The 25,340-nt window shown below is 46.3% G+C and overlaps 1 protein-coding gene across 3 annotated transcripts; it reads left to right on the top strand.

Annotated features, from left to right (window-relative positions):
- Positions 1–1,231: 1,231 nt before the first annotated feature.
- ACOX1 (acyl-CoA oxidase 1) lies at positions 1,232–21,146 on the top strand (the record flags this gene model as incomplete). Of its 3 annotated transcripts, none has more annotated exons than XM_084238543.1 (14): positions 1,232–1,343; positions 1,548–1,707; positions 12,532–12,692; positions 14,570–14,677; positions 15,904–16,023; positions 16,166–16,281; positions 16,646–16,815; positions 17,708–17,870; positions 18,841–19,031; positions 19,271–19,450; positions 19,563–19,668; positions 19,822–19,965; positions 20,081–20,287; positions 21,096–21,146. In XM_084238543.1, the coding sequence occupies 14 exons, from the start codon at positions 1,235–1,237 to the stop codon at positions 21,144–21,146; spliced, it is 1,986 nt and encodes a 661-aa protein (XP_084094669.1). The 3 variants fall into 3 exon arrangements, with proteins under 3 accessions (XP_084094669.1, XP_084094667.1, XP_084094668.1); XM_084238541.1 differs by lacking the exon at positions 12,532–12,692 and adding an exon at positions 5,946–6,106 and having other exon boundaries at positions 1,235–1,343; XM_084238542.1 differs by lacking the exons at positions 12,532–12,692; positions 14,570–14,677; positions 15,904–16,023 and adding an exon at positions 5,946–6,106 and having other exon boundaries at positions 1,235–1,343.
- Between the last annotated feature and the right edge of the window lie 4,194 nt (positions 21,147–25,340).

Raw genomic sequence — 25,340 nt, 5'->3', positions numbered from 1 at the left:
TGAATGCCTCACAGGCCTTATCTAAGAATTGCCGCATTAAGGAACACTACCAGGCCTACAGGTTAAAAAACCAGGGGATTAAATGTTGTAACTAGGAAGAGATAAAGGGAAAGCAATAGCTTCACCACCCTGTGTTGGACTGATGGTAACTAAATTGACCCAATCAAGAAAGAGCACATAGGTAGTTTACCAAGGAATTCTTTAGAAATCAGAACTAGAAGTTCAGCCGCTTAAATGTGGCTGCCTCTGAGGATGGAGAATTTGCTAGTTATTGCAAATTCTTCTATACTAATCTTTTCACTGGAAGATTTTGTTAGTTTACAGCACTGGATGTTACTTGGGGGTATATTCACACCTCTTCAGCTGGGAGTTGAAAACCACGCCCGCACGGGACCCCCACCATCTTCCTAGGGGTCCCCGCGACCCTTTGCTTCCCTCCCCCTCCACCAGGTTTTTGAACGTGTGCATTTACGACTTCGACGCCTGTGAAAATAACGAAGTCCGGAGCCCCAGACCTCGAAGCACACAGGCCGCCGGCCTCATTCCTCGCGCCGCGCCCACCCCATAAACTTGGGGCGCGCCCGCACGCCCACCACCCACGCGGCCCAGGCCTCGGGCAGCAAAGACACAGTTATCTTAACAAGAGATAACTGGAGAAGGTCCCCTGTGACTTTCGTCCCAGACCCTCGCCCCCCGCCCCCTTTTGGGAGGGTCTCGGAAGTGGGAGGACCCCCCCCACTCAGGCCCCTGAAGGTCCTTCTCCCTCACTTCCGGGGAGGCCCCTGCGCGCGCCGGAAGAGGCGGGGCGAACGAGCCCCTCGGCGCAGGCGCAATCCTCCTCGGCCGCGCGGCCCCGCCCCCTGCACGCACTCCACGCTTCCCGGCCCCGCCCGTCGCCCGAGCGCGGCGCCGGCCTGGGGCTTCCTGTCCGCGCCGCGTGACCACGTAGCGGGCCGCGCTCCTCCCCGCGCCCGCGCCCGCGCCCGCCAGCCGCGCCCGCACCTGCTTCCGGGGTCCGCCGGCCGAGAGCAGGGCCCGCCCGCCCGCCCGCGGCCGCGGGGTCTCGGCGCTCTCGCGGGCGCCGCCTCCGCCTCGCCCCGGGGTCACGCGCCCAGGCCGCGGCGGGGAAGGGGCGGGCCCGGCGCGGGGCGGGGCTCGGCGCCGCGGCTGCTCTTAGGGCCGGGCCCGCGCCGCGGCCGGGACTCCGGTCGTCGCTGTCACCGCCGCCGCCGCCATGAACCCCGACCTGCGCAGGGAGCGGGCCGCCGCCAGCTTCGACCCCGAGCTGCTCACCCACGTCCTGGACGGCGGCCCGGAGAGGACCCGGCGCCGCCGAGAGATCGGTGAGGGCGGGGGGCGCCGCGGGCCGTAGGCCGCAGCCTCTCGTCCCGCGCGGGGGGCGCGGGGACCCCGACTTCCAGGGGCGGCCTGGAGCTGGGGAGCGGGGCGTGAGGGGGGCGCCCTTCCCGGGGAGGGGCTGTGCCCCAGACGGAGCCAGCCGCGGCCGAGCCCTGACCTGCTTTCCCGGCTGCCCTTGATCCCCTCAGAGAACTTGGTTCTGAAGGACCCCGACTTCCAGCACGAGAACGTCAACTTCCTCTCCCGCAGCCAGCGGTACGATCTGGCTGTTCGGAAAAGCGCCACCATGGTGAGGAAGATGAGGGAGTTCGGCATCGCAGACCCCGACGAAATCATGTGGTTTAAAAAGTAAGTGTGCCCCGGGGAGAACGGCTGTCTCCGCCCGACTGTAGACCCCCGTCTACGGCCCTGTCCTGGTGCTCGGCGTCTGAAGACTCCAACTGGCATATTTTCTCCCTATTTTGGAGTTACAGTGTGAGAAAAGTTGTGTTTACGTTTGTACGGTAAGTCTTTTGAAGGAATGTCATTTGTCGAACGCCGATCATGAAGGGGGGAGAGGCCGCAGTTTTTATTCCTAAGAATCCTTCAAGTTCTTGCAGCTCAGGTGCCTAAATCCTGAATGACTTAAATGCAGAATGAATTTGTTCTTTGTGAGAAGGGAGGCCTGCTCAGTTTAGACGCTGAATTGGGAAGGATTTTTGTCAGTTGCAAGATCAAACATTTAAGTATTGGTAGCAATGACAGGTGCTATTTTCATATTATCGTGTGTGAATCTGGAGTTTAAGACAATGGAAGAACACTAGTCCACCCTTAGAATGAATATGAAGAATTCTAAGAATCCAGCATTGTTGAAGCTGGTGGCAGTGTTTAAATGGCTCTCGTACCTCTGAGAACTCAAAAAGCATGCTTCGGTTGGTGTACTGAAAAAAAGGATCTCCGTTTTTCACACTACTGTTTTTATTGTGTTGTACTTTTTGATTCAAGATACAATCTGTACTTCTTGGTCCTTATCTAAATAAACATGATGCAATCACACCATGTTAGTATCATTGGCCTCTAATGTTTCTCATGTTTATCCCTGAACATTTCCTCTTTTAGGTTTCTACATTTTAGAAGAACTCAGGTGTTTTAGCCAATAAAGATTAAATGATACGAATAGGGTATATTCAGCAGCCAATGAAGCATGCCACAGGCACTGCCTTTATATTGCAGTAGTCCTGCTCTTATGCAGCTGCCTCTGGTGCTTTTGGTATCTAATTATTTTCTATCTAACCTGTTTATTTTCAAGATGAAATCATTTACTCCCACCCTTAGGTCCTTGGAACCCTTTTCCATGGTTTTACCTATAAACATACAATTTGGTTTTGGGAACCCAAATCAGTGCTTACTAGCTCTTTAATTTTTGAAGTTTTAACTCTTGCCTGTGGGGATATTGGGGCAGGTAGAGTAACTCCTAGAAGTCTGTGGTTCTGAAAAGATAATAGAGGTAGAGTAACTCTTAGAAGACTGTTTCTTTAAAAAACAAGTTAAGATTTTGTTCTTCCACAAAGTGGTACAAAAGAAAAGGCTTGTTTTGTTTTGTTTTGCTCTTTTTTTTTTTTAAATAGAGGCATGTTTTTATTTATTTATTTGTTTGTTTTGTTTATACAAGCACTGGGTACAGTCAGAAGCGCGGGAGGGTGAGAGAGAATTCACCAGAGCCAGAGCGGGGAGCAGAGCAGGCAGAAGGACCGAAGGACACTGCTGAGGGGAGCAGCGGGCGGCAGGAGAGGTCTGCGCGCCATGTGGGACCCTCCTCCAGTGGCCAGGAGCAGCCGGGGATGGAACCAGCGCCGCAGAGGTCGCGGGCAGCTTCGCAACCCAACGCTCAACCGCTGGGCCACTGGGGAGGCCCTTGTTTTGCTTTTAAATGTTTGTTTTGCTTTTAAATGTTTTTAATGGTTGGTGTGGTGGGTTTCAGAGTTGGTTAGATTATTTCATAATCTTTAATATATAACCAGATTCCAGGCAGGTCACAGTGAAATAGGACAAAGTCCTTTATGTGGGTTAAAGATCAGTGGGCACCAGCCAGTAGTTTCGTATATCATTTTTCATGCTTACAGACCTTGCTATTTGGTGAATATAATGTACAAGTTTTAACACACCTTTTGACAACCTTCCAGTGTCCCTACAGTATGACAGGAAAAGCAACTTAGGTTAGAGAGGAGATTGGGAATTAGCTGTAGCACTTAGCAGGGTGCTGCTGAGTCTGAACCCGGCGCTGATTGTAACTCACACTAAATGTATTATGCATCACGAAGAAAAAATTGCTGCCTGTTGACTCTTAATGCACCGTTCATTGTGAGGTGGATCAGATTTCTTAGATGCTAAAAATGAGGACTTGATAAAATACAGTAGTGTCTCTCTGGAGATTTTGGGCATTTGCTGGTCTCCTGTATACCCACTGCCCCTGTCACACAATGAAACTCATGAGAATATTTTGAAGTTCACTGAATGTTAACACTTTAAGATATTCCTCAACTTGAGCTACAAAAGATCTGCTCTTGCCAGTCCTTGAGAAAATAGGACCTCGTGTTTGGGGAATATAAAAGCTGATTTCCTAATCTCTGTTCTATAATTTTACCTTTTAACTGTTCTGTTTACTTTGAAAAGAAAACTGTGGCTTCTTAAAGGTAGTCTAAAATTTTAGTGACAGTCAAGGTTTTGTTTTCCTGGGGTTTTCAAGCTGATTCCTTGAACACCGCCTTTAGGAGGAATTAAACAATAGAAAACAGGCACTTGGCTTTTTTGTTCTTGAGTTGATTTTCAAGTGACCTCAGAAACATCTCAGCATGTCTAAGAACATTAAATAGGAGTAACTGATTTCCTAGAGTCACTTGTTTTCTGTCGACATCATTTCATAAACCCAGAGCACTTTACTGAGTTGCTCTCAGCCTTCTTGCGGGCATAGAATTGTCTCATGTTGCCATCATTCCTAACACCTGCTTTTATTTCTCAGAAGTTCGTCTATGTTCACGTCCTGTTTTGATAAGAAGTGATTGTCAGGGAGGACTGCGGTGCACTTGGCCTTTGCGAGAGCTACTTCTCGGTGGTCTAACTCATAGGCCTCCCATTTCAGAGAGGTGGGTTGTGTCTGAACAGTGTGCTCTGCATCATGGCAGCCGTGAGCTGAGTTACTGGAAACTGATTAACTCACCTCTTCTGTGCTGCTTTCTCCTCTCCCTCATTCAGTTTAACATTTGGAAAAAAGTTAACATTTGCTAGTGGTATAAAAATGATAGAATCTCAGGGTTAAAAAGCATTTTCAATGCTAGTCCAGTCTTTCTTGGACTTTAACTCTTTCCTCGGCCCCCTTGAAAGGCCATCTTCCACCCCAGACCTATGCTTGAAAACCATCAACAGCAAAGAAAGCATTTTTCACTGAAGCCAATGAGCTGCCTTTGTTGACTTTTGCACATGACTTAGGGTACAACCGTTACTCTCTCTGGTGGAATCTGCAGTGGTTCCATTAATTCTTTTCAACTGATAATAGACATTAATATTTAAGCACATGTAAAGAATTGTCACCAAGTGTATTATGATTTGTGAAAGACAGGAAAGAAAATGGGCTAATTCATGTAGTACTTAGGAAATAAAACATTAAGATAATATGTTGTGTTTACTATTGTTTTTTGTTTCTTTTAAGCTGGAGCAGTGGTGTCAGGGCCTTCCCCAGTGCGGATTGGCAGCCTCCCTCATCTTGCCCGTAACTCGTGCTCTGCTGTTGCACAGACCAGGGTAGACCGCTGATGACACCACTTCCTGCCCAGACCCTTGAGGTCACGAAGATCAGTTCGACATATATCTTGTACTTTAAGCTCTCTACAGAGAGAATACAGAATGGACCTCCATGTCTGTAACAGTGGAGCCGAGGCCAATAATGTGTGCAGTTTGTATTGTGACATTTCATGCATTTTGTTTTATCAGACGATAGTTGATGACTGAATTTCATGATGATTAGAGTTCATCTCAAGTCATGTTCAAAGACTTGAGTGATAAGTTCTTAACATTCTCACATTACTACTTTCCCATCTGTAGCCTCTGACAGCCTCTAGAGATGACAGCCTCAGTGCTTCTGCCCTGAAATATATATTTTTGATCTTGATTGTACAGTTATTTAGGAAGAGAGCATCTGTAGGAGCTTTTGCTAGCAGCTCTATAAGTAGGCTGTGGAGTTCCTTTTGATTCTCAGAACGAGTAAAGCCTTAAAAAGCACACACTGCAAAATATCCGACCAACAACTAACACCAGCCCAACCAAAACCAAAAGGGTTTTTTGGGCTTAAAGCATGAGTAGAGTTTGCTTCTGGATAAGTGTAGGATTTAGAGAAGAATTCTCACCCCAAATTGACTAAGGGAGAGGAAGTACACTAGATCCTCCTAGGAGCAAAATGGCATTTAGGGGGCAAAATTTTACATTGAATTTCCTAAGAAAGCAGTTTCAGTTTTCCTGACCTTCATCCCAAGGGCCGCGCTGTTTGGCAAGGATGGGTGGCAGGACGCACTTTCGAGAGTAAGGCTGAGACCCTTTTCTTTTCTCTCCTGTAGACTACTTTTGGTCAATTTACCGGAACCTGTGGGCCTCAATTACTCCATGTTTATTCCTACCTTGCTGAATCAGGGCACCACTGCTCAGCAAGAGAAATGGCTGCTTGCATCCAAAGAACTCCAGATAATTGGCACCTACGCCCAGACGGAATTGGGCCACGGTTAGTCCGCATTTGCGAGGCAACGGGTCACCCACCTCAGGACTTCAGCTGAATGACCCCCAGCATTTGGCTTTGGTTCTGCTGCCACACACTTAGGATTTTGATTTTAAGTTGTTGAATCTTGAATAAAATTCAGCTTTTCATTTTTCTCATAGGTCGTCACCTCATAAACTGGCTTAGGATTCTGGCCTGAAACATCCTTCGTTATTTCTTAAAGCCGTTTACCATCGCAGCGTAGACCTCATTTTAGGGGGTGTTGAGCAGCTTATAAAGATGAGGTTGAAAATATTCCAGAGCACCCCCTCCAAGATGTTGGTGTCTAATTTTTAAAGACTGTTGGAAATGCTTGAGCGTATTACTGCATCAGCAATATCTGGAAGTTGCCATGTTTTAATGAACTTAAATATGAGTGTTTTAATGGGGATAGAGGATAGAGGATGAGAGCAGTTAGGTGTCTTACTCTCTCATTACCCACTAGTGGGCTTAGAGGGTGGGGCTCCCGGGGGAGTCCATGATTCTCTGTTTGATTCCAGTAACATTTTATACACTTTCCCTATACATGTCTGTGGACTCTTGGTTAAATTGTTCATAAAATGACTACTTTTGGGCCTCCCCGGTGGCGCAGCGGTTGAGCGCTGGGTTGCGAAGCTGCCTGCGGCCTCTGCGGCGCCGGTTCGATCCCCGGCTGCTCCCCGGCCACCGGAGGAGGATCCCACATGGTGCGCAGACCTCTCCTGCCACCCGCTGCTCCCCTCAGCAGTGTACTTCAGTCCCTCTGCCTGCTCTGCTCCCCACTCTGGCTCTGGTGAATTCTCTCACCCTCCCGCGCTTCTGACTGTACCCAGTGCATGTATAAACAAAACAAACAAACAAATATAATAAATAAATAAAAACATGCCTCTATAAAAAAAAAAAAGACTACTTTCAAAAAGTTTTATGCAAGTTTCCTTCGCAAGGAAAAGGCCATAGACAGGTTTGAGCATCTTGAATTTGAGCTGCCAGGCTCACTCCTAATTATTATAATAATTCCATTATGCAAATAAAGGCAAGCAGAGAAGGGCAAGAGAAGGGAGGCACAGACCAGAAAAGTGGAGCTTCAGTGTTTGATTTGGTGCGGTTTTGTGAACTGGTGTAGGGCAGTGTTCTCTATCATAATCCCGAGCGGAGAGTAGATTCTGATCCTGAATCTTGGAGTTATGAACTCCTGAGACTTAACTTTCGCTTCAGGATGGCAGATACTGAAATACTGAGCCTGAAGAAAGTGTCCTAAGGGAAGGAAGGTTCTATTCATATTGCACTTGTCCTCTGGCGGAGAGAGATGCGTGCATAGGGAAAGGGATCTTGAAATAACATGAGGTGCACAGCCATTTTCATTGTAGTAGGCATTGTAATATTGATTTGACATAGTGTTGCTCATAGGCTGAAGTGTAAGCTACTCTGAGGCCAACTGGGTCTGGATATGGTACTCTCTCTTGTTGGTCTAATCCTTCTGCCTCTAATTATAAAGTACATTGCAAATTTATGTGTTTAATTCTGAAACTTTGGAACATTGGCCAGTCAACCATGATTATCTGAAAGATAAAAATTATCTAAAGATTCTCACAGAGGGCCTCCCTGGTGGCCTAGGGGTTAAGTCTCTGTAATCACCACTGTGGCCTGATCCCTGGCCAGGAAGCTGACCCACATGGTGCAGCAGACCTCTCCTGTCTCCCCACTGCTCCCTTCAACAGTGTGTTTCAGTAGATCCTCCTGTTCTGCTCCCCACTCTGTTTCTGATGAATCTTCTCACCCCGCCCCCCCCCCCATACATCTGGTCTATACCCCAGTTCTACACCCAAAAAAAAAAAAGGTTCTCACAGAATTGGCTTTAACTTTGACTTTGGGATTTTTTGACGTCTCCATAGCCACTAAGATTGAAGAGACTCAGTATTAATCAGGTTTCTTCTAGTGCCCCAGGAACCTTAGAATCCACTCACCTGCAGAAAGTTTCCATTACCACTTTTCTGTTTTCCAGAATGTGTCTTCCATCCTCTACACTCATACCTGTCTCTGTAGGCATATGACTCCCAACACATTCTGATATGGTCTGTGTGTCTTAGCTAGAGGCAGAGGCCTGGACAGAGGCCATTTCTGGGATCAGAGGCACAGCCTGGAAAACCTGGCCAGGCGTTGGTTATTCTGTCCATGCATTTCTCCACGTCACAGGCCAGGTGGTTGTTTGGTCTTCACAGATTTTTGATCATTTCACATTCTGGGCACCTCATAAGGAGCCTTCTGGCCTTGTTTTGTGTTATCACTGCTAGTAGCGCTACTGTCACTGCTTAGGAAAGTCGAGCATGTGTATGTCACTGTTCTTCCAGATGATGCAGTAGTTTTGCAAATCCCCATCACTAATGCTCTAGTAGGAAATAAAGCACCTTCTTTCTTTGAAACTTGAAAAATCCACCATAGACTCCATTTTCATAAGTCACTGCTTTCTCTTCCCCTGCCTCTTCGTGCTTCCATCTCCCAATAGTCTCCTGTCTTCTCGTCTGCCCTGAATGACTCTCTTTACTGCCTGGGCTATTCTAGTTTCCCACTGTTACTGATGACCATGAAAACGCCTATAAACATCTTTACAAAGACTGTGTTCCTTGAGGTTATGCCTTTGCATTATGTCAGGAGTGGATTACTGCATTGAAGGTAATGCATATTGGGTAACTTCTGTTACAGAGTTCAAGATTTTTCTTGAAACATTTAACCAGTTTATGACATATTGAGCAACTTCTTAGTGTACTGGTGTCTCCATAGCCCCATCAACATGGTTACTTGAATTTCTTTTTCCTACTTAAATATACTAAGAGTTAGGTTTAATTTTCCAGTCCTAGAGAACCTGGGTGTCACTACTCGGGTTGGCTTACGGTCTGTGTGACCTGTGTGTAAGCTATGTTTAGTAAATAGGATTAGTGTGTTGGTCTGATAGAATTATGTCGTATCCTTGCAGTATTTGCTGTTGCCTTCTGTTTTGTTTAACATTTTGGCCTTATGTATTCAATACATCCTTCTCTAAATAGGACTAGATTTTCTTTTCCCCAAATCTCAGATAATGATCTTACATTTTCTTGCCTTTTTTTTTTTTTTTTTTTTTTGGTTTGGGCTATGTTTAATGCGTTGACTTGTATGGGATGCAGAATGACAAGTGTTTATTAACTAGTTTGTTCATTGTTCTTGTTTTAATATGCTTTCCGATTCGTCTTAGAGTTTTATAATTTTCCATCTATTTCTGGAACTTTAAATTCATCCCCTTGATTTGTTCTTTGTTTTTCTCCTAACATAAACTTTGGCTAGTGGTTGCTTTATAAGAGAGTTTAAAATCTGACAAGCCTGACACTATTATTGTTACATTTAAATATATGTTTGGTGTTCTTGCATACTCTTCTAGATGAATTCTGATCCCAGTTTGTCAAGTTCTAAAATAAATTCTACAGGGATTTGAAAGTTATTTTACATTACATACATATATTTTCCCAAGAAGTATTATCTTTTAGTCCTCTCTGCCAGGAACTAGACATTTCTTTCCTGTTCATATCTTTTGTTCACCCTATTAAGTTTACTTTTTTCCTAAATAAATCTTTAATATCCTAAATTAAGTCACTAACACATTTTAAACATTTTGTTACCTTTGTAAATCAGCTCTCACTGGAATTTGTACTTGTACCATCTTGATAAGAATGCAGTGAATTTTTTTCCCCCTTATAACCTGCAGCTTTTCTAAATTAATTTGTTATTGATGGAGTTTTGTCATTGATTTCCTAGGATTGTAATCATGCCGTCCATGGAGGTGCTATTTTGATTCTTCCTTATTATTAATCTAATTATTTTGTCCTCAGTATTGACTGCCAGCCTTTCCAGTCCTGTATCATGTGGAAGGAGAGACTAGGAAGGCCTTTTGGGGTTATGATTTTATTTATTTTATTCTTTGGGGGATTGTGTTTTAAACTAGCAGACTCTAGAGCTTCACCAAATAAAACGGTGCTTTGTATTATTAAAATAAATTATTTAGAAATAATATGTGATCATTATCATGCATAACCAACTTTTTTACAACAAATGCTTGATTAAAGTCAAAAAGCTATCCAGGCCGCTTTCTCCTCGTGATATTTCTAAATTTCGTCCACCTCTGAACGATCCTTGTCTTAGTTACAAGAGACAGTTTTCTCCTGAAAACATTCATCAGCCTCGAAACAGTTTATGGATGTGGTAGTGCCGGCCCTGGCTCCCGCATGTGTTGTGCCTGCTCCCAGCACAGCGCCCAGGATGGGCCTCTGCGAGCCTGACTGCATTTCGGCCGTGCCGTAGCTGCAAATGGCTCTGGTTTCTTTTTGATTTTTCTTTTTTTGTGTTTGCCCTCGAGCGTCTAGTCCTGGAGCACAGCCTTTCAGCACTGGAAGCGGCTGGTCTCGGGCCAGTTTTCAGTTCCAGTTCCAAGAGTGCTCTCCTTGCAGTCCCCAGGCACGCATGGTTTTTTAATTTCTTGCATTATTCTTTTTTTTTTTTTTTTAAAGATTTATTTATTTATTTTTACAAACACTGGGTACAGTCAGAAGCGGGGGAGGATGAGAGAATTCACAAGAGCCAGAGCAGACAGAAGGACCGAAGCACACTGCTGAGGGGAGCAGCGGGCGGCAGGAGAGGTCTGCGCGCCATGGGGGACCCTCCTCCGGTGGCCGGGGAGCAGCCGGGGATCGAACTGGCGCTGCAGAGGCTGCGGGCAGCTTCGCAACCCAGCGCTCAACCACTGCGCCACCAGGGAGGCCCTTGCATTATTCTTTTAAGAACTGGGAACAAGTTGGCATTTCGGTTTGTGAGTGAAAAGGCACCCTCTTTTTTTTTCCAACTCTATATTTTGAAATGACAGTTCATAGGAAGTTGCAAAAATAGCTTAAAGCAGTCCTGGGGACCTTTCACTCACTTTCCACAGCTGCTCCCATCTCCCGGGATTTCGGCTTCAGCATCGCCGGCTAGCCTTGGTCCTGGCGAGGTGTTCTGGTGTCATCCTCGTCCTCAGTCAGTGCTGGTCCCGTCATTCTGCCGACTGGAAGACTTGAGATCCTTGTTTTTGCCATTATCTTTTTGACCCGAGTCACTTAACTCATCTCAGCATTAATTTCTTTGTAAGGTGAGGAAGTCACATATTATTTGATTTTTATGTGACAGGTTGGTCGCACACAGTCTGATTATAAGACATGATTGCCCAGCCCTGCCTGAGCTCTGTGCCCTGGGTCTCGTCTTCCTGACTGTCCATGGAACAGACAGACATTTTAAAGCTAAAATGTTGTTCAGGTTCAGGTCTGAGACAAAGGATAAAAGAGCAACATACGGTTGATTGACAGCTAAACACGGTGCCAGTAATACAGTAACATGGAAAATTACAGAACTATGTAGAAGAACTCTTTCCTATGGAAAATACACTGAGAAGTCTAAGGCATCCGCAAATAGGAAGTGGGGAAAAAATGACTTTAGAAAGTGCATTTAAGGGCCTCCCCGGTGGCGCAGCGGTTGAGCGCTGGGTTGCGAAGCTGCCCGCGGCCTCTGCGGCGCCGGTTCGATCCCCGGCTGCTCCCCGGCCACCGGAGGAGGGTCCCCCATGGCGCGCAGACCTCTCCTGCCGCCCGCTGCTCCCCTCAGCAGTGTACTTGGGTCCTTCTGCCTGCTCTGCTCCCCGCTCTGGCTCTGGTGAATTCTCTCACCCTCCCGCGCTTCTGACTGTACCCAGTGCATGTATAAACAAAAAAAACAAACAAATAAAAAAAGAAAGAAAGAAAACATGCCTCTATATAAAAAAAAAAAGAAAAAAAAAAAAAAGAAAGTGCATTTAAAACAACTGAAAACTATAGTGTTTATTAACATTTGTGACAAATCCTACATAACTGCAGTGGAAAGTTTGTTATGCATGCATTTGTTATTTGTAATTATGATGATGATGATGGTCTTTACTAGAAGTTCCCGTGTCTTTTTTTAATTTCTGAAATTATTGGAATGAAGAGCACTGTCAACTTCTGTATCCAGTTGTTTCAACAGCACATGGCTGGATGTTTGTGAACCTGAATGCAGTGGCCAGAGTTATGTGAGATTGTGGGTCTGTGCTGGGTGTTTTGTGGACTGACAAAACATTCCCACCTAGAAGCATTATCGAAATTGCACTCGTTGTGAAGGAGACGAGTGCCATGAGCATGCTCCCTGCCGGCTGCAGGAGAAGGGTGATGGCTCTGAGTTTATTAAAGCGATACAGAAAGGGGCAGTGCTCGCTCCCACGACCGAGTCCAACAGCTAACCCATACTTACAGGAGGCTTTTTTTTCTTCCCTTGCTCTCCGATCAAATTGCTCTCTCCCTCTCCCCTGATGACTCCTCTCTCAAATGCCCATCCATGGTATTTCTTCGAAGTTCTGTGCACCGAGGGCAACCTGAACCTCTGGATCTCCACTTGGGCATGTTCCTGCCCACCTTGCTTCACCAGGCAACCGCGGAACAGCAGGAGCGCTTCTTCATGCCCGCCTGGAACTTGGAGGTCATTGGCACTTATGCCCAGACAGAGATGGGTCATGGTACGGTGCATTCAGTCTACCTTCCGGGTGGGCGGGGCTCCGCGAGCTGTGCATGTGTGGCATGCCCACCCAGTGACAGCCATACCGTGCCCGGTTTAGATGTGGCCTTCCTGCAGCACGGGTGGTTTCTCTGCCTCAAGTCTTGGCCCAAACATTGCTTTGGTCAGTAGACTTAAAAGTTATGTTGCCACGGATGGGTGCTGCTTGCTTTGTCGCGGTCCCCTTCAGCAGGTCAAGAATTACCATCAGGCCATGTTTACTCAGTGGGTTTTCAGGTTCACTTATGGATAGAATGTCTGTGCTGTAGAACCTGAACCCTGTCTTTCATCTTCGTCACTGTCCAGTTGCCTGTTCTGCTGCCACCTTAACCCACATTCACAAATTGCAGAAGACAGATTAATCATGTGTGTGTTCTTTGACTTGCTTGAGGGGAATGAGTGGCTTTTATAACAAAATGTGCATCGTTTTGGATCTTGGAGTCATTTATACCTTCATTGAGCAAATTCTGTAACGTCGGCTGAAGGTTGGCTTGGCCAAAGGCCAGAAATAGGAGGCGGTGAGCCTTACTTCCAAGCCTCAGGTTTCACACCATGTCCAGCTCCGATTTTTCATCCCCCACCCACCTTATTTTTGATCCTGGGGAGTGTCCTGTTTTCATCTGTTCTGAATGCCATTCATTTGCTTCCAGCTTCTCTTTCTGCTCAGCAGCTTCAGGAAAACTGGCTTAGTGTCTGTTTGCTACTTGCTCCTTACTTTTGGACAACTTCATCTTAATTCTACAGCTATTTTGGCTCTTGGCTTTAGTGCTAAATAGTATTTCATGGAATTTTCACAAGACTCAAAGTGGAATACTATTTGGGTCAGTTGTGCATTTGAAAACGTCTCTGTGTGTTCTAGTTAATTGCCTTGCGTTCTCCACAAGCTTCGCTGAGGGAAGGAGTCTGTGTGTCTGGTTCCTGTCTCCCAGTCGGGAAACGTGGGGTCTCTCGGCCATTTCTGTTCTTCAACTTGAAAATGTCTGAGTGTTTCAAGTTTGAATGTGTATTGAAGTCTCGCTTCAGCAAAGCAGCTGCCACGGGCTTCTCGGGTTTGCTTCAGCGTAGGGTCAGGGCAGAGAAGGGTGCTGAGGGCCTAGTGCTGCGGCTCTTTTCGGGAATCGTGGCTCATTTGTTTTAGGATTTGAAACGGGAAGCCCTGTGCCAGTAAACACATGAAACTGGCACTCCTGTAGTCATGCTAGCCAGCCAGCTAGGACCAGGGTTCAGCCTGGCATTGGATCAGGGTGATGTCTTTGTTCTGGGTCTTTCCCCTGTACTGGGACTGCCTTCTCAAGGACATGTTTTCCGTTTTAGCTATCATTCTGAAATAAATTCCCCATTTACAGTAACTTCAGCTAGAGTCTTTTTCTGCTGCGTTGTATTATTCTTTGTAACAGTAAAATATCCCAGAATATTCGATCAGTATAATATAGTAGAGCCAACACATACAAATTGAAATTGGCAAACTCAGTGGGTTGAAAAGGGCCGTTCCCTTCCCTGTGAAATTCCTACCTTGTGATTTTATGAAACTGCAACTCTACGCTGCCTTTACATTCTCTCTTGGTTGGTCTCAATGACCTAAGTGTGCTGTCGAGGCTCACGAAGCTAAGTGTAGCCACAGTACATGCTTGGCGTGTATGTTTTCAGCTCACAGGCCCTGTCTGACATTGGAAGAGCGTGTATCTCGGACATTGGCCGACCGTAGCTCATCTCCGTATGTTTCGTTGTTATTAGAGTTTTTCTCTGAGATACTAAAGCTTAAAAACCTGGGTGGGAGATTTTACCCTGTACCTACTTTTCCCGTAGTTTGTCAGAACTAAATGTAATTTACGTCTTCAGGCACTCATCTTCGAGGCTTGGAAACCACAGCCACTTACGACCCTAAGACCCAGGAGTTCATTCTCAACAGTCCTACCGTGACGTCCATCAAGTGGTGGCCTGGTGGCCGTAAGTGACTTTTAAAGCATTTTTGGATATTTTGAAGACTTATCATAAAATTGTGTTTACAAGGTGCAGCTTATATGAGAAAATAATTTTGAAACGGGGTAAAAAACTTAAGTCTTACGCCATTCTAAGGTGTTTCACAGTCTCTTGTGGCATGTGTGGTAGATGTTTATGTAGTTCACAGAGTGCAGAAAGGCTAGCTGTCTTACTGTCTGCTTTCTAGTTTTTCATCTAAACATGCCTGTGTATCAGCATAGATTGCATAGTTATCTCTTTGTTATTCATGTTCTGTATTGTAATATGTGACATTTTGGTTAGAAAAAACTAGCGTGGGTAAAACATATATATTCTGAGTGTGTTAACCAGAAACCTCTGATGGCAGCTCTGCTCCATAATGGAAATGGAAATACTCTCTGTGTTTGGGGTTCGCTCTGCCAGCATCAGCCCCATGCAGCTTTTTTTTTTTTTTTTAAGCTTTATTTATACAAGCACTGGGTACAGTCAGAAGCGCGGGAGGGTGAGAGAATTCACCAGAGCCAGAGCGGGAGCAGAGCAGGCAGAAGGACTGAAGGACACTGCTGAGGGGAGCAGCGGGCGGCAGGAGAGGTCTGCGCACCATGTGGGGCCCTCCTCCAGTGGCTGGGAGTAGCCGGGGATCGAACTGGCGCTGCAGAGGCTGCGGGCAGCTTCGCAACCCAGTACTGAACCGCTGCGCCACCGGGGAGGCCCCCCATGCAGCTTTTGAGCTCTTGCATTGTGGCTGGTCAACCAGGGAGCCGAGTCTCTGGTTTAATTATAATTAGAGGTGAATAGTCCGTGTGATTCAGCAGTTATGTACAGCATTGCCTTAAGGGAGGAAAAAGGAAGTGATTTAAATGGAAGTTCTTATGTTTGCCCTAAAATTTTCTTTGAGAATGAATGAGAAATAAGAAAGTAAAGTTGTCTTTTTTAAGACAACTTTAACTTACACAATTCTTTCACCTGTTTAAAAATTTATATATAAATATTAAAAATGAAGGATTGCTTAACCAAAACATCAATAAATGTTACTAACCTAGGTGGATTTCTTGGCTGAAAACTGGATATGGTGCTGCCATAAGACTTGGGCACCCTTCATTTTCATAGTCTGTCGTCCTATTTAACCCAACCTTTCCCGTCTTTTCTTGCTGTCCACTGAAGATATAAGAATGTTTGCTCACTTTTCTCCCTTGTTTTCTTTGATGCTGCAGTTGGAAAGACTTCAAATCACGCCATAGTTCTTGCCCAGCTCATCACTAAGGGGAAATGCTATGGATTACATGCCTTCATCGTGCCCTTACGGGATATCGAGACCCATAAGCCCTTGCCAGGTTAGAATTATTCCTCTGAGGTTGAGATGAGAAATGATAAACCCACTACTTTCCTGTGCAAGAAAGTATAATATGCCTATAAAGGAGGGGCAGTCAAGTGTTGTAGAGGGTTAATACTTGATTCTCCTCCCATGTGTGGTAGGTATTACCGTCGGAGACATCGGCCCCAAGTTTGGCTTTGATGAAATAGATAATGGCTACCTGAAGATGGCCAACTATCGTATTCCCAGAGAAAACATGCTGATGAAATATGCCCAGGTACACTTAGGGGTCAGCACGGGGGTTTCAGTGGCTGGTGATAACCACGGGGTTAGATGGCCCTGTTCTTTTATATGGTAATAACATGTTTTCACTTCTGATGCTTCTTTTATTAGAACAGTGACATCAAAAGCATTTGACAGGTATAGAGATTTGCTAAACCAGTGGGTCTCAAATTTCAGCCCCCACTAGGATAATCTGGAGGGCTAGTTAAAGCAGGTCAAGGTGGGGGGCTGAGGTTTTGTATTTCAGGCAAGTTCCCAGGTGATGCTGCCTCTCTGGGGACCACACTGTGAGAAACAGTGGCCTAAACTGCTGCTGAACGTTAACAGGAGGACACATCCCTCCCGTGTTCTTTTTCCAGGTGAAACCCGATGGCACATACGTGAAGCCCCCGAGTAACAAGCTGACCTACGGGACCATGGTGTTCGTCAGGTCCTTCCTTGTGGGAGAAGCTGCTCGGAGTCTGTCTAAGGCTTGCACCATTGCCATCCGCTACAGCGCCGTGAGGCACCAGTCTGAAATCAAGCCAGAGTAAGGCCGGCCTCTGAGATGGGTACAGTCAGTACTGGAGATCCCTTTCAAGTGTCAGAATCCCCGAATGGGGCATAGAGCGGATGCACAGGCTGAGCAAATGAGCTGGATGGCAGTGTGCTGGCCTCCGCGTGGAGCCTGGCCTTCCTGTCCTAAGGCAGAAGGAGAATATCAACTTTGTTTTTATCTATAACCTTCTAAGAAAAACAGTAATAAAATCACTTGAACTCTATAAATGAAGTGTTCGAACCACTGAAGACATTTGGAAAGGTTTGATTTACTAACAGCAATGATTGGGGAAGGCTAAAGTGACGTTCAGCCAGATTCCCACTGTGTTCGGTGCCAGGGTTTACTCCTGGTGCCTTTCACTTGGGCGTGACTCCCTGATGGCCTTCTTATTCTGAAAACAGGAAATTGCTAAGAGCAGCCCTTCTTAGACTTCGGGTGCTCAACTCTCTGCTTTGGGTCTTCTCCACAGTCGTGGTCAACACAGTTCATTTAGCTACCTGGTGGGTTGGGCCTCCTCAGGGTTGCGTTCCTCCTGCAAAGTTAACTGACTTTGATATTGTATGTTGTCATGAGACCTCATTTCCTTGTCATGCTAGAAGGACTAAGACAGGAACTTCCTGGCTATTCTGTCCAGCCAGGGCAGCTCAGCAAGGTTGTCGAGAGCATGGTCCACTTCTGTAGCCGAACAGCCTAGATTTAAATTGAGCTTTTGTCTCTTATTAACTGTGTGACTTCAGGCAACTTCTTTATCATTTCCCCCATCTGTAAAATGGGGGTGTGGTAGCCATCTCACAGGGTCTTCAGGAGGTTCAATTAATGTATCAGTGTCTAGAGCACTGAGCTCTGTGTGAGTGTTGGCTAATTATTTTTCTATGTATTTTAGCGAGCCGGAGCCACAGATTTTGGATTTCCAAACCCAGCAGTATAAACTTTTTCCGCTTCTGGCCACTGCCTATGCCTTCCAGTTTGTGGGCGCCTATATGAAGGAGACCTATTACCGGATTAATGAAGACATCGGCCATGGGGACCTGAGTGAACTCCCTGAGGTACGTGCTTAGTCTCGTTCCCTTGTGGGGCCCTTCTGTCTCGTATTTGTCTCTTAGGTGATGCTCCGAGAAAATGAAACTTTGAGATTTCTTGGAAAGAGTCCCTATATTCTTGAAAGATACGGACATATTTCTTTTTTTGTTTTGTTTTTTTATTTTTTAAAGATTTATTTATATAAGCACTGGGGTACAGTCAGAAGCGCAGGAGGGTGAGAGAATTCGCCAGAGCCAGAGCGGGGAACAGAACAGGCAGACTGACAAAATACACTGCTGAGGGGAGCAGCAGGTGGCAGGAGAGGTCTGTGTGCCATATGGGACCCTCGCCTGCGGCCGGGGATCGAACCGGTGCTGCAGAGGCTGCGGGCAGCTTCTCAGCCCAGCGCTCAACCGCTGCGCCACCAGGGGAGGCTCAAATACGGACATATTTCTAATTGAAAGTAGATCATATGTAAAAATATGTAGAGTTTCTTGTTTTTGTGTAGAAGAACTGGGGTGTAGGCCAGAGGTGCGGATATGACAGGGTTCACCAGAGACAGAGTGGGGAGCAGAACAGGCGGATCTGCTGAAACACACTGCTGAAGGGAGCAGCAGGGAGTCAGGAGAGATCTGCTGTACCATGTGGGTAGCTCCCTGGTCAGGGATCAAGCTCAGGCCGTAGTTGTGATAGCACTGAGACTTAAACTATAGGCCACCAGGGAGGCCCTGTGGGGTTTGCTTTTAGGCTTCAGAAATATGTTACTATGTTGGTTATTTGTGAGCCAAAGGTGTATGAGCAGTGACTGCCTTGTGGACCAGTTTAGAAGGGAACATGACGTGTTTTTAATTCAGGCTGATAGAAATGTGTGTCCTGTGTTTACACACACGGCGGCTGACCTCAGCAGAGACTGGTGCTGTTAGCTGAGGATGTATTTCTCATGGGTTCAGACGATCAGCACCCCCATTTTCTGGACCCTGTGCTCTTCCCCTTCAGCTTCACGCCCTCACCGCAGGCTTGAAGGCTTTCACCACCTGGACGACTAGTGGGGCTATCGAAGCCTGTCGTATGGCCTGTGGTGGCCACGGCTACTCTCACTGCAGTGGTCTTCCAAACATCTACGTCAACTTCACCCCGAGTTGCACCTTCGAGGGAGAAAACACTGTCATGATGTTGCAGACGGCCAGGTGAGTGTGGAGTCAGGGCCCTCGTTCCTAGCCGGCCCCAGTCCCATGTGGCCTGTGGTCCTCATGGGATTGGTTCCTAAAACATGGAGGTTTACCTCCCCTCCTGACCCACTGTTTCATCTTGTGCTCATTACCTTCCAGTATGAGACCCCTGGTTCGTAGCTTAAAGGCACAGAGTTTTAACTTCTGTTTCTCAAGAACCACATTTCACGAAAGCGTGCGTTTCTGGCGGCTTTCAGGTTCCTGATGAAGAGCTATGACCAGGTGCACTCGGGGAAGCTGCTGGGCGGCATGATGTCCTACCTGAACAGCCTGCCCAGTCAGCGCATCCAGCCGCAGCAGGTAGCTGGCCGGCCGGTTGTGATGGACATCAGCAGCCTCGACAGCCTGACAGAAGCGTACAAGCTACGCGCGGCCAGGTGAGCGTGGCAGCAGGGAACCCGCTGGGCCGGGGGTGGGGGGATGGGGAGGGAGGCAGCGAGTACTGTGGGTCATTTCCACGGGTTCCCATTTCCTTTCATTTCTTAACAGATTAGTAGAAATTGCTGCAAAAAACCTCCAAACTGAAGTAATGCGCCAAAAAAGCAAGGAGGTGGCTTGGAACCTAACTTCCGTCGACCTGGTTAAAGCCAGCGAGGTCGGTAAAGGTTCTTCTCTTCCCTTCCCCCTAAACCCCCCCCCCCCAACAACCTCCGCTCTACCCACCCCCTTCCTTTTTTCAGCTCAGAAACCCAGGTCTGTCCTGACTCTTGCTCATAGGTGCTCCCATCCCGGTGTTCTCTCTCACCAGGCGCATTGCCACTATGTGGTAGCGAAGCTCTTTTCAGAGAAACTCCTCAAAATTCAAGAGAAATCCATCCAAGCTGTGTTAAGGAATTTGTGCTTCTTGTATTGTCTGTATGGAATCAGCCAGCACTCAGGAGACTTCCTGCAGGTCAGTGTTTTCTAAATTTCAGTCCCTTTGCAGGGGATGTCTGCTTCAGAGTTGAGTACGTAAGTATCTGGTTCTACATACTTACATATTTGTTTGCTTGTTCTGTTTCTTCTAGGGGAGCATATTAACAGAATCTCAAATTACCCAAGTAAACCAGCGTATAAAAGAGTTACTGATGGTGATTCGCCCTGATGCCATTGCTTTGGTGGATGCCTTTGATTTTAAGGATATGGCCCTGGACTCAGTGCTTGGCCGCTATGATGGGAATGTGTATGAAAACTTGTTTGAGTGGGCCAAGAACTCCCCACTGAATAAAACAGAGGTAAAAAACCTATCTTTTCACCTTTTGAAATTCTTCATTTAAACATTTAAGCAAGAGCAGTCCCTGGTGCAGCCCAATGGCCTTGGGGCTACTTTCCTGAACAGCAGGTGGAAAAGAACCTGTTGCCTCAGTGAGCAGTTTTCTTTTTTTTTTTTTTTCTTTTTTTTTTTTTAATAGAGGCATGTTTTATTTATTTATTTGTTTGTTTGTTTGTTTTGTTTATACATGCACTGGGTACAGTCAGAAGCGCGGGAGGGTGAGAGAACTCACCAGAGCCAGAGCGGGGAGCAGAGCAGGCAGAAGGACCGAAGTACACTGCTGAGGGGAGCAGCGGGCGGCAGGAGAGGTCTGCGCGCCCTGTGGGACCCTCCTCCGGTGGCCGGGGAGCAGCCGGGGATCGAACCGGCGCCGCAGAGGCCGCGGGCTGCTTCGCAACCCAGCGCTCAACCGCTGCGCCACCGGGGAGGCCCTCAGTGAGCAGTTTTCATCCCTTGACTCTTTAATAATGAGCTGAGAAGTTCAGATGCGTACATAGTGGGGCACTAGGATGCACTTGCCCATGGTCTGCTTCAAGGAGCGACTGCCTGCAGCCTCTCCCCCAGATCAAGTTGCATTGACCCAGGAGGGCAGTTTTATCCAGAGGCCTGGAGCTGGGCGGTGGGGGGAGCAGGTGCACGTTGGTGTGGCACATACTTCCCAAATGCCATCACTTTGTGAACAAGGGGTATCAAATTTGATTTTCAAAAAGCTGGGCTGTTTTACACTGCAAGCTCCTTATAGTTATTTCTTCTCTCTCCTTCCCTTAAAGGTCCATGAGTCCTACCATAAGTACCTGAAGCGTCTGCAGTCCAAGCTCTGAAGTGTCCTGGGGCGTCCTGCTGCTGAAAGCCACCGTGTCTACTTCCTTCCCTCACACCTTACACACTAATCTGCCTGGAGGTTTTGTCCTATTCAGAGAGCTCTAAAGCAAATGAAAAATTGACAACCCCTTTCTTTCCTCTTTTTGTAAATGAGGAAAACAATGAACAGATTTCCGAGATTAAGTGAGAAAACAGATGTGTTTTAAGTGCAATTAACACTGAAAGAGACCTGTTAAGCATTCAAAAGAAGCTTTAAGAAATGCAGTATGACTTCCTTTTGCAATGCTGCTGATCCCAGTAGGCTGTGACTTTGGATAATTAGCAGAATTTAACGGCTTACTTGCTTATCACTGGATATATAAGTGTTTTGAAAAGGTATTTTCAGTGGGGTGGAATCTTTCCTAGCTTTCCTGCTAAATTTCCTATCCTGGAGCCAGGCTGAAAAGCGCTGAAGAAAAGGGCTGGGGAAAGAAAGGAATCAGGAACCTAAATGTGAGTTTGTGCTCGACATGTTTTCTGCCTGCTTGCCCTCTGCCCTGTGTTCCTGCCTAACTCTCCATCGTGGTGTGTTTCCAACACGAGAATTTTCCGCAGCGCAGGCCTACTGCAGGGTCACTGTCCCATGTAATTAGACATGAATCTTCCCTTCAAAGGATTCCCGAGTTGTCACTCTAGCAGCACTGCCCCTCCCTGGGCCCGGCTTCTTGGGAAAGGGGCAGGTGGCCCAGTCATCTGTACGTAGGACTCTGGGCAACTCGTGGTGGTATTTGCTCTCCCTCCGCCATCTCTTCTCCCTCCCCTAAACGAGATGCTGCAGGGAGGAGAAGAAAGTCACAGTTCTTAGTAGAACTCATCTGAGAACTCTGTTACGGTTATTGTACTTTGGTGATCATGTTAATTGGATTTTCTGGAACAATCCAGATTTAAAATATCTTGGTATAAGCCATTAAAATGCTTGGAGGTTACAATATTTGGCACTCCAAAAATAAAAGTGTCACTCAGGTCTCCTGTACCCAGGAGTAGCGCAGAAAATCTTTCATTAACTGTGGGTTCTGATTTTTGATTCAGAAAATATAATCATTAAACTATAGCTAAAGGACTTCTTACCATATATCTGGTTTTATCTGACTTTTTTCAATGTTTCTCTGAGTTTATCTGAATTTTAATGTCCTTTCAGCTCAAATATAATTTACACAATCATTCCGTGTTTTAAGATTACACGTGTACCTCTCTATGCCTTTTTTCTGAAATCAGTGTAAAGCAACATGTCACTTGATTGTTTTTAACCTGTTAACTCTGTCTGTGCCATCTGCCTCACGAAACCAGATGTAGAGACAGTCTTGAGAATGAGGTGTAAGTCAGTGGAATTGTAGTTTCTGTCTTGGAACCTGTCCCAGGAGAACAGGATAATAGATGTTTAGGTCCAACAGAAATACTGACAAGCCTTATCCTTGCACCGGGAGGACCAGCTGATAAATGTGTCAAGACTGAAGTGGGGAAGTACTCAGTTAATCTCTCTCGGGTATATTTTGACAATAGTTCTAATTCTAGGAAATAACTAATTTAAATTGCTTAATAATGACCTGTCAAATACAGAATTATTTCAGTTAGTGGCTAAATACTCAGTCACAGGGAGCAGCTGGCACCTGGCTCTCAGCGTGTTGGAAATGACGCCTGCCTGGGCCAGCTGCACGGATCTGGGGTCTGGCTGGGCCGGTTTAGACTGGTCATGGTCGGTTCAGAGCCACCTCAGTCTAGTACCTTGAGTTTTACTTAAAAGCTAAATCTGATATTTGCTACTATTTTTATTACTATTGGGATGTTTTACCTTGAACTTTATTCAGTGTAATCAAAGAATAAAGATGGAATAAAACCTCACTGTACTTTCAAGAGAAAGAACGCTGCACCATTAAGCATACATTTCAAGACAGAATTTTAAGATACAGGTTTTATGTTTAGGCAACACATAAGAACAAAAAAGAGAAAGCAGGAAACTTGCCTGAGCAGGTAGTGGGTGTCAGCAGACAAGGTGTGGTAGCCTGAGGGGCTGCTCCGCTGGGCGCTGGCTTCTCGCTGCAGACAAGCAGTGGCCTGTCTGCCTTCTGTGAAGCCAGATCACCCACGTTCAACCTGGTTGGGATCTCGTGAGCTACCTTTATAAAAGGTGCAAAGATAAGTTTCAACCAGTTCTTCACCAAAATTATAAGTATGGTGTAGAATGAATGATTCTTTTGATACTGAGCTAGGCTTTTTTAAAAAAAAATAAAAAACAGTAGCCAGGATTGAAAAGCTGCGCTATAACAGACATTTTTGCTACTTACAGTGGATGAGGATTGGTTGGTGGTTCTTGCTCAAGTATTTGGAGCTGCTTTCTCATAGGCTCCACCAGATCTGTCCCGAGGTGTGTTTTAGTATTGGGACATTGGTGACCTCAAGGCGCAGTTGGTCCCAAAGCCCTGGGGGCCTTCCCTGTCTGGTCTCAGAACAGCACTGCTAAGATCAGTTCATCTTCAGAATATTGACCTAATTGCAACAGGAACCATGTTCACGCTTTCTGAGAACACAATGCCTATAATTTCCAATCGCAGGTGCTTTATAGTTCCAAAAGGTAGCACGTTCAAATCATGATCCTAGAGTTTTCTGGGGAAGGAAAATTCTTTACATGAAGCCTGCTCCACTCCCTCAGTTCTTTCCGCCCATCCCCTTAGGAAGAGAATTAGATGCAGATGATAAGTAACAACTGCTAATCTTGTTAGTTTGTGGGGGCCCCTACCACCACTGGGAAGAGGAGCCTTGCCGGGAAACTGATGATTCTACCCCTGACCAAAAGTCTTGGTGATCTTCCTGACTCAGATAAAGCTGATCCTTTTCATGGAGTAATACAGAGATCATCTCAGCTAACTCAGTATTTACTGCCTTCTTAGCAGATTAGACGAAGTCACAATGTAAATGACTAAAATGAGTCCATCGTGAATGTTTGGCAGTGGGGTTCAGGATCTTTTTCTGTAGTTCATGATAGTAAATAGAATGTTTGGTTTTGATTTTGCCTTAAGTGGGCCCTTGCTTATCTTGAAGATTATGGAAAATTGGAGGTGATTTTAAGAATTGTGAGCCTAAATAAATTGTTTTGCAACAACACTGTTGCCTGTTTCATAGATTAGGCAACAGTATGTGATCTTCCAGACCACTCAGACTACTACTTTGTAGTTTCCAGTTGCTATGGGTTCAAAGAAATGACTTGTGTCCTTTTCCTTTTATTGTTGTGGTTTGAGGTTTCATCCTGACAGTGCAATTTTCCTACATTGCGTCTTATCCCTGATGGACACATCAGTGGGGTGGGGGCACCAAGTCCGTGCCTGGGTCCAGAGCATGTGACTCCTGGTTGGACAGAGGTGACCCACCAGCCCTGCTCGGCCTGCGGGTAAACCAAACTAACCCCTTTTCCTTTGTAAAATTAAACACTTAATAAACGCTAATTAACACAAAAGTGTGTCTTTATTGGTGCTGCTTTCCTTCTGGCTTCGCAGCTTTGATAGTGTAATAGGGTGGTCCCCAGGAAAGAGAGAGGTTCCAGGTTTCCTGTCCCACCCAAAAGGAGGGTGGAGCTGAGCAGAGAGAAGCTGCTGCAGAGGAGACTGAGGAAGGAAGCGGGATGGAGAGCCGGGAGACCTGGAGGAGGCGCATGGAGCCAAGAGACATGAAGAAACTGCGTTTGCCTTTTTGGTCGTGGACTGGGTGACACAGATGTGGGTGAGACCCGTGGGGAGGTGACCATGGCAGCTTTTATCTTGATGTTGATTTTGCTCTTTTCCTTCCGGGCTTGTCTGGTTGGTTCTGACCCTTTTCTGTGGGTCCCCACTGGAAGATGCTTTAGACTGTGGTAGTTCTCTGGCCTCACTCTGGGCCAATCCCCTTTGTGGGGCTTTTACCCACGAGGGGACGGGTCACTTTGGGTGCTTGATTTAGAAATAGGTTCTTTGCCTTCTCTGTATGGTTTCCTAGTTGTATTAAAGTTCCTTCCCATTAAAGTCTCATATGTTTAGTGTTAATGAGGCGGATGGCAGAACACATTTAGAACAGGCAGGTTTGCGGGGTCTGGGCTGCCCCTCTCCCTGCCCTGTAACAATGTGACTAATAGAAGGAGAAAGTTACAGCCGCTTCCCTAAGCTTAGGGGTGTGGGATAAACGCGCTC

Source organism: Talpa europaea, assembly GCF_964194135.1.
Source record: "Talpa europaea genome assembly, chromosome: 7".
Classification (NCBI taxonomy): Eukaryota; Metazoa; Chordata; class Mammalia; order Eulipotyphla; family Talpidae; genus Talpa; species Talpa europaea.
The sequence above is the reverse complement of the archived record's forward strand: the minus strand, read 5'-3'. Positions and strand labels throughout refer to the sequence as shown.